The sequence below is a fragment of the Cadophora gregata genome, assembly GCF_030347475.1.
Source record: "Cadophora gregata isolate MNR1 chromosome Unknown scaffold_15, whole genome shotgun sequence".
NCBI lineage: Eukaryota > Fungi > Ascomycota > Leotiomycetes > Helotiales > Ploettnerulaceae > Cadophora > Cadophora gregata.
The window spans coordinates 778,688-793,976 of NW_026695938.1; the positions used below are offsets into that span (position 1 = coordinate 778,688).

At 49.3% G+C, this 15,289-nt stretch overlaps 3 protein-coding genes across 3 annotated transcripts; 1 reads left to right on the plus strand and 2 right to left on the minus strand.

Moving 5' to 3' along the window:
* Positions 1-2,615: 2,615 nt before the first annotated feature.
* On the minus strand, positions 2,616-3,767 carry ONS95_004880 (uncharacterized protein; the record flags this gene model as incomplete). Its single annotated transcript, XM_058498258.1, has 1 exon — positions 2,616-3,767. The coding sequence occupies one exon, from the start codon at positions 3,765-3,767 to the stop codon at positions 2,616-2,618; it is 1,152 nt and encodes a 383-aa protein (XP_058351769.1).
* A 4,131-nt stretch (positions 3,768-7,898) lies between these two features.
* ONS95_004881 (uncharacterized protein) lies at positions 7,899-8,261 on the plus strand (the record flags this gene model as incomplete). Its single annotated transcript, XM_058498259.1, has 1 exon — positions 7,899-8,261. One exon carries the CDS (start codon positions 7,899-7,901, stop codon positions 8,259-8,261), a length of 363 nt encoding a protein of 120 aa, XP_058351770.1.
* A 2,256-nt stretch (positions 8,262-10,517) lies between these two features.
* Positions 10,518-14,926, minus strand: ONS95_004882 (uncharacterized protein). The gene is made up of 2 exons (XM_058498260.1): positions 13,656-14,926; positions 10,518-13,605 (listed from the first exon to the last, which is right to left on the minus strand). The coding sequence occupies exons 1-2, from the start codon at positions 14,346-14,348 to the stop codon at positions 11,272-11,274; spliced, it is 3,027 nt and encodes a 1,008-aa protein (XP_058351771.1). The 5' UTR covers positions 14,349-14,926; the 3' UTR covers positions 10,518-11,271.
* Between the last annotated feature and the right edge of the window lie 363 nt (positions 14,927-15,289).

Genomic DNA, 15,289 nt, shown 5'->3' on the forward strand with positions numbered 1-15,289 from the left:
AGCTACGCCTTACGAGAGATGTCCTGTCTTACTTTCGCGCCCGGATTTTCTGCTTCTTTGCTCGCCTACATCAAGCCTCTCTTGCCCTTTCGCGCTATATTGGCGAAAGAGGCGCCGGCTCTGTTGTCGTCGGTGACGATGTTCTAGCAGCCAGTGTTTTGGGAGTGTTGCTCTTATTGTTGTGTTGGCGATTGATGGATGGTTTTATGCGTATAAGGAGGTTTGAAGGCCGACCTGGGGATGTTACTTTTTGATACCCCGATTTGATGAGATGAGATGACGATGATTTATTTAGTTTTTAAAGTAGTATAGCTATTTTAGTTTGTAATTAATTACCTTTTTGAAGAAGAGACGAGTGTATCATTCGTTACTTTTCAAGAGTTTAGACCCTGGTGCTAGGGACCTTTCTGTTATTGCTTTACATTCTGGCCTTTGTCTTTCTATTATCTCACATTGTCGCTCAGCTCTCATTTCTCGAGCACGCTTAGTCCCTGTTTTGGGCAAGGACAGCAATTCGATTGCTTTACCTCCTCACCTCTTCGCACCCATAGACCTATTGTCGCGACATCGTCATATCTCTATACACCTATCATCTTCTCAATTTAGCTCATCTCTTCACCTTCTACCTTTGTCACGCCGCTTATGAATTCGGCACTCACCTCGTCCCGGTTTCTTTATATGTATCCCGTCACATCCATCAGCTGTGCCCAACTTCAAGTTCACAGTATTGTCAGCCTCAAAGTGCAACTTCTCACTTCTCCCATCATCATTACCAATCCTTGCACAGTAATCGACTCACCTTGCCTGCTATAATACTTGCACGTCCGCTTGAGCTAATTTCTTTTTGTAAATCTGGCATTTGCTGATATGGATTGCAATCTCTGAAACACTGTTGATCACTTTCAGCGGCATTTGCAAAAATCAATTGTGGTTCACGGGACGCGATGAGAGAGGGAAGATCGTCACCAATTGCCAATTTCCCATCCACGAGACATCACTCACTATCAGACAGCCAAAACCTAACTTTTCCAATCGCCCAATACACGCCAGAAGCCTCCGTTACGGAGACATCTCCGCTTTGCTTCGAGTTCCTGTCCCTTTACTGAGATAGAGCAGATAGACTTCAAGAAGTTGCATGACATGGCTGATATTGCTCGCTGGTTTTCACCTTCTCCATACCACCAAGTAAGCATGAATCAGCGTTGCTGCAGCCCTTAGTAGCACACATGATTTCTCTCGTGTGATTTTCTCGTGCCTTTTGCCGATTGCTTTTTTTGAAGTAGAGTTTCATGAAGCTAATTTACTTGACGGGCAGTAGTGATTTTTCTTGCTACAGAACAGTATTTTCTTCTTCCTCTTCTTCAACAATAATCCGACTTGCTTTTGTTCAGCTTGCTGATTAATAAAGTTTGATGAAGGATTTCGCTTATTTGAGTTTTGAGTTTTTGGGGGGTTGAGTTTGGCTTGGGGAAGGTAATCGGGGATCATTTTTTGAGTTTGAGGCTATTGTACCGTGGCCCAATCAGATACAGATGATTTGATACATATTTCTGGCGCGCGGCAGCTGGGCAGAACCACAGCTCGGTTTTTGCTGATGAACCTCGCTTCCTGTTTTCTTGTTGTTTTTGCCAGTGCTTGCTTCGAGATTGGGGTCGAGAATGATCTGCAGAGGTCAATTGGGACTTCATGAAAGGTCACTGGTGGCCTGAGCAACTTCTACTTCATGATCTGAGATTGATTTTCGGATGTACACGGCAGGACGAGTACGAATCCATGGGTATCCAGGAGGGAAAGGTGATATGTGCGCGCCACATAAGAAACAGGATCGTGTTTGGGGACGGGAGGGTAGCATTGGCCGCCAGGAGAGTAGTAGTGAGTCGTAATCAGAGCGGGGGAAGACTTCACTATCTCTATCTCAGCCAGATTTGCATGTTTGCTTTTTCCCTCGTCTCACCTCGTTTTGAAATCTCGGGACAACACCAAGCGAGCAAGCATAAAAACCAAAATGGACGAAAGCGTAAGAAATATCGCAGGGGAGGGACGGATAGAGGTATGTTATCATGCAATATGCGCTGTGAAGCTTTCATTCTCTATCTAGGTAAGGTAGATGGTATATAAGCTTTTGGACCCTGAATCCAAGATAATTTTCCCCAAGAAGCTGATGACAAATGCTTTTATGCAGCAGATAGGCAGGCAAGTAAGCATGGACGCCATCTCGATAGAAAGTGATCATCGATGCAAAGGACGGAAAAGCAATAAAGACAAGAAAGGGTTCAGACATGCCACCGCCCGGATAACGCGAGAAACTACAATCCTAAATGAGACAATTGCATTTCCGAGGGCTGGGCTTGCCCCATTATCCCAACATCCGTTTTTCTCCAAAAATCTGCCGGAAAAACAAAATGCAGAGGATCCTATTGCAAAAGGGGACTTTTGATGGAGTCGGGAAACCACCCATCTCCCCCCACCCCACTTCCACTCCAACCATTAACCGCGTCCGTACTCCATCAATGCCAACCGACGCGGGGGATTCTCGATTTACTCAGGCACAGCTCATAACGCTAGCCAGCCAGCCCTACGCTGCATGCGGCGTGCACAATCCCAATCACATCACATCACAAGCTCTTCTCCAATGCAACCAGCTCCCTGAAGCCTTCTTTCCACTTTGCGCTTTCGCTGCTGCTGGGATGCGGTAACGGGCTGCGTGCATATCCGCCATAGCCCAGCCAGGACTCCATGCCAGCTTTCGTGCTCACAATACCACCCTGGATGGCGGTCCAATCCCCGCGGGCGACGACTTCCTGCAACTTCTGCGCTTCGGCTAGGCTGCCTTCTCGGTACAGACGCACGATTTCAATGCACGCCTTGGGCGCGATATTCGCCAGCCCAGCCAAGATTCCGTGACCACCGCCAATCAAGCTCTGCAGCGTGAAATCTGCACTTCCTCCCAGAACCAGGAATGGAGGCGTTGAAATGAGCGAGTGCGGCTTGGCTCCTTTGGTCGCCGCCACAATTCTGTTCAACTTGCCGGTATTGCCGCATGTCAGCTTGACACCGACGATGTTGGGATGCGCCGAAAGCTGGATGATGACGTCGGATGAGAGATCCATTCCAGACACTGCGCCGGGATAGTTGTAGATGACTAGCGGGATGGGCGACTTGTCTGCAACGGCATTGAAGAATTCGATGACGCTGGCCGATGCGGGGGAGAAGAGGGGTGCGTAGTACGACGGAGGCAGGATGAGTGCATAGTCGCCGCCAGCGGCGTATGCTTCACGACAGTATTGGATCGTTTCGCGCACCGACTGAGCACCGCAGCCTACAAGGACAGGAAGATGGGAGAACCCGGCTGCATTCAGGGCAGAACGTGTGGTTTGTGTCACGGTCTGGCGTTCAGAATGGGTGAGGTGGACGGCCTCGCCATTGGAGCCCTGTGTCGTGAGGCCGGTCACACCCGCTTGGGCAAGACGTACTGCATGCGTGCCAATGGTTGCGGTATCGAGGTCTTCGGTAACGGGATCGAAGAAGCAAACAGTCGGGACATAGACCCCGGGTACCAATGGACGGGACATATGGTCCTCGGTGTCGAGAGAAGTACTGCTGTACGACGAGCTGTACTGAGAGTCGTTTAATGGTGACTCGGAGTAAACACTATTGGTATTACTACTTGAGTTTCTTAGACCTGAGCCAGCACCAGGACAGAAGGACATGTTGAATGCTTGAGTGAAACTTCCTGCCGGTGAAGGAGCGTCGTTGTGAGGAGACATAATGTCTAAATATGGCGGGGGATATGGCGTATAAAGTAAGTGAATTCGTGTTGGTGTCTTGCTAAGGAAGAGTGGGCGGACTAGGAAGATAGTGCCAGCCGGTCCGAGTTGGGTGATGAGGCTTGAGCTAGCTCTTGATGAATCGGTGTTTGATGGAGAACGATGAAGATCCGCGTAGTAATAGAACGAAGAGGAGTAGTGAGGGGTCGGAGCTGATGAGGGGAGGAGGGGCCTTGGGGCGTATGTTTTAAGCGGGGATGAGACTGATGCCCTTTTTTCTGGGTCGACGACAGACGTCCATCGCTGGGATTAAGTATCATTTTGTTGTTCCTGGAGTGGCGCAAAGATTCAGGTCAACGGGTTGCCGATGTGGTGAAGCCGGCTATGGATACCAGAGCACTTGGAGCTGTTTTAGAACATGGTCTTTCTGTTAGTGTGGGGGTGGAGCTGCTACCCTGTTCCGGCGGTCATGGATGACCTTTACGCAGCGTAGGCCTCGTGGCAATTATCAACTCCCAGATCCAGGTCAGCCAGGATTCAACGGCCGGGCGGCCAACTCACTTTGCTGGTAATTTTGCAATGCAGCCAAGCTATGTCAATTGCTAGTGCTGGACGAAGCTGCTGCAGTGAGTGGACATGGAGACCAAATTGGTGAGTAACAAGTGTGGCCAGATTCGCTGGCTCACGTCAAAAAGTAGCAGCTGATCATCAGCAGCGTCGCGATTGACAGGTAATAAAGTGGTCTGAAGGAACAAGCTTGCTGGATACTTTACGGGCCAACAAGGAGGAGTAGAGAACTGTTTTGCATCATGGCTGCGGCATCTTATGAGGCGATCATCTGGTTAAGGCTTGACAGTTGGTGACAGTTGATGACCTCACTCCCCTTTTCTCAATGCATGCCCTTCAAGGCCAATGGGCACAATAATAGCAAAGTGCCCCTTTTCTTCCCGTGTGCATCGGGATGTCGGGGCTGTGATCTGTCTCTTTGCTTTTTCCCAGGCCTCTGGACGCGAGGCAGCAGTTGCATTGAGGGGTCCATGGCGTCTGCTGGTGGCCGCAAAAGCAAAAGAAAAGAGGCTCAAGGGCATATCAACTCATCTCATCTCATCTCACCGCGACAGCAAATCCAAATCCGCGCTCCACCACCAGCTGACATGACCGCCCGCTGCAGCTATGTCCGTACTTGGCCGAGCATAGCGGCATAGCGAATGGCAGGGCGGCAAAGGGAGCGGTCGTTCCTCGTGTTCAGCAAAGGTGTGGAGAGGAGTTGTGGGTTGTACTTGAATAGGCCGGAATCATTGGATAGAACGAGGAAGTGGAGCTGCTGAGAGTAGAGACAGGAGGAGAGATGTGCAGATGAGATGCAGTGCAGTGGGTGTAGTTGCAGAGTCAGTCGTAGTTGAGTTTCTGGCGAGGGTGGATTGTTCAAAGAGGTGAAAGGAAAGTATTCAGGTAAGAATGTGCTGTGCTGTGCTGTGCTGTGCTGTGCTGTGCTGTGGTGTCGTCTGACCCTGGATGACCAAATCAAATCGATTCGCGGGGTTGTGTATCCACGCCAGGGACGGCATACCCAGCCCAGCAGCCTACAGTAGCAGGCCCTGCCCAACTGGCCGCCCTGGCATTTCCAGCATCGCTCACAACCTCATCAAGCCGTCAACCAATCTTCACTTCACTATACTATACTACTGCATCATAACATTTTCCTGGCTTCCCTGCCTTGCCTCTCAGATCTCACTTGTGCACTACAACCTTCCCCTCAGTGGTAAGCGAGGTCTACAGTATCAACCTGCCCTTGTTGGGGCTTGACGGAGCCTCGAAGCCTGCTGATCATGCTGAACTGGCTTAGATAAGCCCAGCTTCTCCAGGGATACGACCCTTGGAACTTCACAGTCAAAAGATGCGTGGGGGTGGAGCCAATAACGGACATGAGCATCCTGGTGGCAGGCTCGCAAAGTATATTTTCACTAGGATGGGGCGAGGAACATATCAGGCGGGGAAGGCTGAGCAAGCCAAAGAAAAACGAATGCCAATAATATGAGGATCCATGAAACGAAATGTTCTTCTGTCGCGGGAGCTGAGCGTGCAACAATGGGCACCATCACAGCTAGCTCTGCAGTGCGGGGAGAGCGAACCACACTGGACGACTTTTACATAACTAACTTAACATGCAATTACTACTTACTACTGCAGCTGTAAGTTAGCGCACCATAACTTATGGAGTGGTTTGGTGTCCATCATGCCTCTCGTCATTGACCGGACGATACAATGCCATATTTATCACATCCAAAGTACGGAAGCACTTGTCGAAAAGGACCCGCCGACCAGGCAGAGAGGAGATTTCCCCACCTGGCCAATCTGGATCTGGAAATACAGCGAGCCAGTCAAGCACACCCCCATGACTTTTCCATCCCGCTTTGCGTCCAACCCTGCCCTCAAAGGGATGCTTCGAGGCAAGGAGATGCGCAAATTCTGCCACCCATGACTCTGGCCATTTCCCCAGGCTGTCGTGCGCCTTCAAACTCCACCGTGCAATGTCGTGGTAGGTACCGGACGAAGTACAGATCCGTCAATACTGGAGACGGGCATGCGGTATGCTGAGCTTAGAGGTCATTCGGCCCTTCAAAATTTATTCGGTGTGACGATAACATCCCCGGAAATGTTGTTCTTTTTCGGAATATTCAGCATGAGGGCAATCAAAATAACAGTGAATCAAAAGCCCGACGGACGTGGGGGTGTTGAGCGGTCAATAAATTTTGCCAACATATTCCTCACAACGGTCGTATCCTCTCTTGATCTGGACCTTCGAAGTTGAGTGTACAAAGCTTATAATGCGGTCCAAGAACCCTTCCAGATCGGCGGATGGCTGTCCTCACGCCAGAGAATCTTGAATCTTGTTACCAGAGGATGCAAGATCTATTGTTCCTGAAAGTCCCTCCCATGTGCTGCTGTACCCCCACGCAGCGATCCATCCCACGTTCATGGCCACCACTTGCTGGTCCGTCAACGTTGCCGACTTTTCTGGACTTTCAGACGCCTGGATTCCGAGGGACCGAGGGACCGAGCAGATTGGTGACATCTTGTCTTCTTTGCCTTATGAAGTCCAATACAATGGCGCATCTGGACGTCTTCATCGCAGGCCTGCCTTCATCACAGGCAGCAGCAGTGATAGATCGCTTGTGTGAAGTCAAATTAGCCTTTGCATGCCAAATGTTGAGCTTGGACTTATCCCGAGGCCAGACGTCATTAGGGAAGGCACTGGACTGGGTGTTCAAGGATTCTCGATAAGTAAAGTACCAGTATGGCTATTAAGAGCATGCTTTTGAGATGAGTTCGGAGGTTTGCTCCTCTTTCCTTCAATTTGACCGCTTACTGCGCGACGAAATCTAGGGCTCTGTGGTCACACTGGTGTCATGACACCCTCTTTGAGATGCTCTCTTTGGCATGTGCTCGTCTCTATATGCCAGTGGGGCTGTTGCAAGGCAGGGTCGAATCAGCTGCAGTCAATCATACTGTAGGTCTTTGCAAGGGCCTTGCCATGTAAAGACCCGCATGAGGGGCTTCTACCCCGCTGTCAGCCATTGCTCGCACCACCTCCCTCTTTCACACATCACCACTATGCTTGCAATCCCAGATTGGCTCTCGATCTGCAGGACATCTCCGACACTACATCTATTTCGAAGTTCTATGCGTTCATTGTTACCGTGTTTTCACTCGATGACTGCTGCTGAGCGAGGTCTAGAACTTTTGTTCGAAGATGACCATCTTTCGCAACTTTTGGCTTCAGCATATTCAGATGTTTGCCAACTCCATATACCCCGCACCAAGTTCGGAGAGTTATCCACTTTACATAACTCGAAGGATTTCTTTTGGTTGTAATTGACCATCCGGATTCCTTCCCTTGGTGCAGGAACACATCACCCTCATCTGCCTCAGATGTCTGGGCCGTGGCGTAAGGCGACCTCTTCTGTCCCCCATTTCTGCATCTCATATTCGTGGCCCTTTATAGGACTGATTTATCCGAAGGTGGCACGACATGCATGCTCGGGATGAAGCCCATGACTAGATTGTCAAGCCATCTGCACCTAGTACCACTTTTGGAATTTGTGGGGAAGCGTTAGCCACGAACTTCTCATGTGGACCTGCGTGGGGGTTAGTTTCTCTACTTTCTTGTATCGAGCATTCGCCGATTTCTTCCTCGCTGGGATCACACCTCGAGATACGAGCTTCTTGATTCAGCTTCAATCTCAGATACAGCTATGGGTTACTTCCCTGCCGAGTGAAAGGGAACTCCGACTGGCAGGGAAGAGCGGCTGGCACGGCATCGCTGGTGGACGAGCAGTCGCGACAATGAACGTGGACGTGTTTTGTGAGGAACGGATCCCGAGCCGTCGACAACGAAGCCAAGATATCCGAATTCCTAAAACAGCCCGTCGAGCTGACTTCGCCTCCACAAAGATTCACAGGACGGAAGAAATAGGTCTCGATTTTCCGTAACTTTATCACGACATTAGTGAGGGCTGTAATGACATTCTGGTGATGGCGATGCCGACAAGTTTGTTGAGATATCATCCATCACACGAGGTCAGTCGCTTTCAGCATTGGCTGTGCTTTTGTACTTGCCAGAGTCTTTGCTTACTGATCACTCCGAATCCTCGGCCTTTGCTCGTTATCCGCGCCACACGAACTTCTCTTTGCGAATGGTCGCATGTTTGTTGAGTGCAACCAGGGAATGCAGGGAGTTCAAAATGGTTACCGAGAAATCTCGCCACCCATCTCCCAACAACAACATCCATCCTTACAGCCGAGACTCCCTCCAGTTCACACCATCCGAATAAATCCCTGGTCACAAATCTCCCGATTTCTCCACGCCGCCAATTCTTATTACGTCTCGGTTTCGACTCCCTAAGATCTCATAATGAGATATCTTAAGTCAATAATTGAGTTTAGGGCTGCATACGAAGTACAACCATACAATTACGGTTATCAATGACGGTCTCTTCTGGGGCGTGCATGCATGGTGCAGAAAGTCAAATGCTGGCTATCATCGTCGATACGGACTGATCAGCATGTTTTGATAGCAGTTCAAACGAAGATGTGGGAAAGGAAAACTATGCTCCCTAGCGCATCTTCTGTTGTAATACAGATGTGCTATGTGTCAGGCGTGGGATATTTGCTAATAGGTACCGGTACTTTTCACATCGATTTGTATTGTTGCAGGGCGAAAAGAAATCGATTGGGGAAAAGTGATAAGTCAGGACGTGGGATGTGGACTGTGTATGCCCGGATTTGTGGCGTACTTATTTCCATGTTTGAATCATTTTCGGTACGTCTCTGCTGGTGCTGCTTCGCGGCCATTTCTTGTGTGATGTGGTGTAAGTGTTTCCGTGGGCTTAGGGAGATGCTACTTTTACCCGAGGCATTATTCCATTTATCTTCCTTTCTACACTTCGCATATACGTTACATAGTCTAGATTCTAACTTATCCTTGAATCGTCGAAGTCGACGATTGAATTCTTGGGGGTTCCTGCTCTTCCAGACATGCTGAATTTCATCGGCCTATTTTAGAGCATGTGTCCTTCAATTGCCTTGAGATAAGTCCGATGATAATGCATCATAAGATCTATACATTTCTCTTGGTTCTATCAATGAAACTTCAACAACTTGAAGAAGTCACAGCGTTGCTGTCAAAGAGCTATGGCGCTGGAGCCTGAGTCGATGCTCGTGGGCTCGAACGCCGCTACACTGAGAGTCTGCTGTTGAGTAAACATGGTCCAAGATCCTAATACTCTGACGGGTAAAGCTTGAGTTACTGTGATTCAAAGTTGTGGTTATTGCCGCTGATGCACTGCTCCAGCTTGATGGGCCATTCCGGTCTCTCGAGCCACTCATCCCGGGTCAAGCTCAGCGTTGATGATACTGCAAAGTAGATAGATGCCAGACTCTACAATCTTTTGAAATTTGTTTGTACTATCGCTCACTGATTAGGATTGTTCAATCGCATACTTGCTCTTTCTGGTGTGCATTGAATCGTTTTGGAAGAGATAAATGAAAAAGCTTTTTAATAGTATTGGCCTTTGCACAGTTTCACTCGAAGTCCGAGACGCAATTAATACAGCCATGAGCACTCAAACATCTCCTAGCGCTATATTCATCTCGACCACGTGAAGTCCACATGTTCCCTCAGAAGAAATGGGTTTGTAGCCGGAGGTCAACCTTAACTTCAACACTTGAGGAAATATCGAAGTCCTGCCAGGTTTGCAAGATCACAGAATACCATAAGGATATCATGATAACCAAAAAGGCCCCTCAAGCTGGGCGATGACACCCCGCATAGAACTGGACACCACAGCGAAGTAATGTAAACAAAGCTTGTGGCCGCGCTTTTTACTGCCACGCTATTCACCTAACTCGGTGGTCAAGTCGAGAATTTGAACGCTTTGTTCGTGCATGTCAAAAGCTCTAGTATATCATGTTCCACATACCTGTGTATTGATGCACATTTACGGTGTTGGAACCGAGTTGCCGAGATATCGTCCTGGGACACTCTTGAAACATTGGAAGTTAAAGGACGGATCTGAAAGAAAGCCTGGGGCTAGGTATAAAACATGACGGGGAGAGATGTGTCTCTGTGGTTGTCTTATTGTTGTATTCCTCAGAGCGACACTTTGGCAGTGAAGCCAAAGGAGGAACAAGGTTGGAAGAAAGGTAGGCAAACCCGATTTCTTGTCGTCCCAGGGCGATCAGCTAGCTAATAATATGATTGCTGATATGCCAGCTTCCGCTTGCTGAATATGCTTGTCCACTTCCACTTGCTTCTTCCTGCCTAGGCATTTTGTGTCATTGCGAGGAGACACCTGCAATTGAACACCAATATTGGTAGTGGGAAGGGACTGGATATGTTTTGAAGAGGTACGGACAAAGGATATGCACAGAGGAAGGCACTCTAGGGCAGACTAGGAGGATTAGGATGAAAGACCAAGACAGTAGAAGTGTTCAGAGACAACAGAAAATGCCAAGTACGAAGAATCGAGATACAGATATGGAAGAAGTCAAGGAGGTATGAAGGTGCGCGTAGGACGCAATGAGTAGAGGTAAGATAGAGATAATACCAAATAGATATACGAAGCTAGAGTCTCCTGTGTAGAACGCTATGAGATTCACATCGACACAGATTAGAGTGAATAGCAGACAGTGGCAAAATCGAAAGAGAGCAGGAAAAGTATTGTCGTGAAACTTATAATTAGGTCTTGTAAGTAACGTATCTCATTAAAAGTCATGCCATGCCTTGCCATGCATGCGTACCAATCAATCTCCCTTTGACAACCCAATAAATCGGCAGAAGGCAAGTAAAATGCCACTGCAATTCGAACTCCATTCCCAATGCACCGATTCCTTTATCCATGCCCATAATGCTTACACCGTGTGTCTTAGCACCCGCTAGCTTGATCGATCTAGCTCCCTTCTATTTACACTTGTCGATTCACGCCTTATCACAATAGAAGGCTTAGTTCGTCCAGCCCTGCCACCCGGCATTTTGTCTCCGCGTGCGGAAATAATCATATGACATGGGATCATTATCCTCTTCATGCTGTGGTAGATTACCATAGCCTTGTGGTCCACCACCCAGGAATCCAGGTGCTCTCCGTTCTTGGCTTGTATCTCTTACGTTCGAGTGACCCATTGCACCAGGAGTAGACACAGGCATTTCGCCAGCTCCGTGGACGAGATTGATCTCGCTGTCATGTCTCTGCCCATATACTGGGTTATAGCCGCTAGCCCCAATATCACCCTGAGCGTCGTATGACACGCCCGAGAATTTACGCCCGTTGTCTCCAACGACTGGAACATTGGGGAATGTTGGAGTTCCAGGCGTTCCAGGTCTGGAGTCACCGAACATGGTTGAGCTACCGGGTGTGTCGGAGCGGATAATGTCTTCTGCTCTTCCATAGATACCTCCCGATCCTCCATGGTCTTCCGCAAACTCGTGGCGGCCTTTGAAATAGGCGAAATCGAGCTTGTTCTCGGGTACCATTTCGAAACCGGGAACACCGCCGCCTGGTGCTTTCTTTCCCGTGTGGCCGGCTTGCATGGGATTCAGGGCGTAGGTGTCTGAGTATCCTGACACGGACGCTGATTCGCTGGAATTGAATGCGTTATTACCATCGGAAAGACGGCCACCATAGATTGATGCCAATTTGTTCTGAGCCTTTGCATGGACCATTGGCGTGATTAATGGTCTGTAAAGTGCGGGATGGCCAAATCGAGCTGCAAGTCGGTCTCTCTTGCCATCGAAAATCTTGGAGCGATCAGCTTCGGGATCCTTCAGTGCTGTACGAGATACGTAGTAGTGGATCTTGTCGTCGAAGGTCTTCTTGCAGAACCACTTGAAGGCAAGCATCAGGAATGGTAAGGGAATGACTGCGTATGCTTCCATACGAGCGCCATCTCCATGAACCCAAACCGAGAGGAACACAACCAAAGTTGACAGCATGGAAGCGAAGATCATTCTGTTGAAAAACATGCGCCAGAACATACCCCCGGATTCGGTCTTGGTGATAAAGATGTAAAGAAGCAGGTACTTCTTAAGATATACATCGAGCACGAAATAGAGAGCACATGCTGGGATGGCAAGAGGCTGGATTGTTGCGAAGCATAAGGTGACTGTGCTGTAGAACAGGAAGTAGTTGTAATATGACGCATAATCGAATGCAGGTGGAGCCGTCAATTCGATCATCTCTCGAGGAGTTGGGCTGGAGAACTTTCGGATACAGAAACTCCAAACCAAGGTCCATAACTGAGCCAGATCAACCGCGGCACCCAAGTTACGCTGGAGCAACCATGTGATCCAGAAGGGAGAAATGTTGCAGAGTGAAATAAACAGCGCCTGTGCAAAGTTGGCATCCTGGATTGCTTTCCAAGCATCAGTTCCATTATTGGTATTTTCGATCACAGTTGAAACGAAGGTCCAGACCGTACTGAACATGGAGAACACAATCAGGAAGTTGAATGTGAAAAAAGTATAGAGCTTGCCAGCGACATGGCGCTCTCGTGCAGTCTTCGTTCGGTCACCAGCTCGTATTGCAAAACGACGGAAGATGATTGGCAAAACCAGGTAGACCAAGGACGTGATAGCAGGTGACGCCACACCCTGTACGATAGCCCACCAACTCGTATGACGCTCAAGAGAGGTTTGGAAGGCAGGCCAGACATGGCCCAAATTAGCCAAACTAATGACGAAGATCGAGATCATTGCGTTGGGTGCGATCCAGGCGAGTGTCAGGAGAGTAACCCAGACATTGTTCATGATTCTTCGTGTTCGCCTTTGCGACTTAGACAAGGGCATGTTCTTCCAGATGATATCGTTTGGCCGTGGGGCCAAGACCAAAGTTGTGCCCTGAGGGTGCTTCTTCTTAGCTGCATAGGCAATGCTGTGAGCCTCATCAATGTCCTCGTAACTTGCGAAGCCATAGGACAGAGGATTCCGATTATCGACATGGAGACGGACTTCCTTGATCTCCAACTCCAACTGCTTTATCCGCTCTGTAAGATACTCAATTGCATCCACCTTTTGCCCTTTTGGGAATGTACCCCAGTTCGGATCGTCTTTTGAAGGCTTGCATTCTGGTCGGCGAGCTGGAATGTTATCTGGATTCTTAAGGTATTTCGCCAGGTAGCTTTCGAGGGATCGAACTGTTTTGCTGTGCTGCTCGATAAGATCGGGCAAGTCCTTCACATTTCGTGCAATTGCAGTTCTCGAGAATGAGGAGGTCGGTACCACTTGATCAATCAACCTTCCAATGCCTTCATCCGAGCGGAAATCCTTGGGAATATCGTTGATCTGATTCTATATTAGCAAAACATTCTTCCGAGCCTAACAGGTTATCTTACCATTAAAGTTCGGGCATGCAAACTGGCGCGGTACTCTGGACTATCATAATATTGTCGCCGTAATCTGAGAACTGCCCGGTAGTTCCACCATAAGAAACCAGCCATGATAATGTTGAAAATCCATGCACATATTGTCATGCCCCAGTTTGCATTTCCGAACGTATTCACGGGGGTCACTCTCGCAAGTGTCGTCGAATCCTTAAAAGCCTGTCCTTTGGCAAGGTTGACCGGGATCAGAATTCCACATCCAATAACGGTCATAACCAAAAATATGTTTCGACACATCAACAGGATCCGCAGGAAAACCACTGCATCCAGACCAATCAGGCCAATCAAGTCCTGCTCCTTTGTCTTCAAAATCGGCGCAACCCACGAGAACATGCCCTTTCCCAATGGTGGGGGAGCATGTCTATCATCTGCTACTTTGAGTTTCGGTGCGTATACGAGGGAATTGTAGGGTCGAAGGAGAGAGAATCCGACAGCGAGGAGAAGCGTGAAGCCAATGGAGGTACCCAAACTTGCGTAGACGGAATTTTGGGCAAGCTGAGGAAAAGTTAGCATGCAACTCGAAAGTCCAGGACTCGCAGACTGTACCTGGGCGGAAAAGGGATTTTTGAGGAGATCTAGGAGTTTCTGGGCTCCTGACTCCTCCTGCCTCCGAACGAGGGAATCGATGAATCTGAGAGCATCCATATTAAAAAGCGAGTGGCTATGACAGGCCAGAGGCCAGACAAATGTGTAGACTTGTGACCTTCTGCAGAAATTTCGTTCTGCCTTCTCGAGAAATGGATAGGGTTGGCGGCGAGCCGGGATTGATGACTGTAGGATTTCTTTGTTCGTGATTCACGGACCCGATATGGATCGAATCGAGATTTATGCTCCCTTGATTAGATATGGTCGGGACTCGGGAGGCGACAAGGATGCGGTGCAAGGTCACACGCGTGCCCCTCAACAAAGACAGCCTCGGATAGGGGAGGCGACTGAATACGGAAAAGAGAAAGGAAGAGAAGCAGGAAACGACAGGATACGGCGATGGTGATGGTGATGAAGAAGAGGAGAAAAAGTCTCTAGGAGAGGGAGAGAATTCAAGTTCACGGATCGGATCGGATCACAATCATAAAGAAAGCTCTGCACAGCATCGACGCCGTGGGCTGTTTATCTCGATTGGCTCGCAAAGCACGCAGAAGCACCAGCAAAGCTCAATGACGCTGGCCGCGCAGGCGATCGTTGTTGGAGTTGGAGTTGGAGTCTTGGACGGGCCCTGGCTTGGCGAGCTTGGTTAAGGTTTTCACTGCCAATGAGACCCAGCGAGAGCCGGAGAGACCAGGGCGACCAGGGCGACCAGGGCGACCGGGGCGACCCCCTTCCAGAAGTTCAGAACGCGAGCGGCTGTCCTGTCACTGGCTGAAGCCGCCCGTTCGGCGAAGACCGGTCCCTGTACAGTACGAAAGTAGTACCTACAGTAGGTACTAGGTAGGCTCAAGGCTCGGAGTAGGGTAGCTCGATTAGTGTGTCTCTATTTCGGGGACGGGGACCCTGCCTGCCTGCACGGGCTACACTGCACTGCACTGCACTGCACTGCACTGCACTGGGACCTGTGTGCTTGGCTGAGCTGGGCCGGCTTGGGTGGGTTG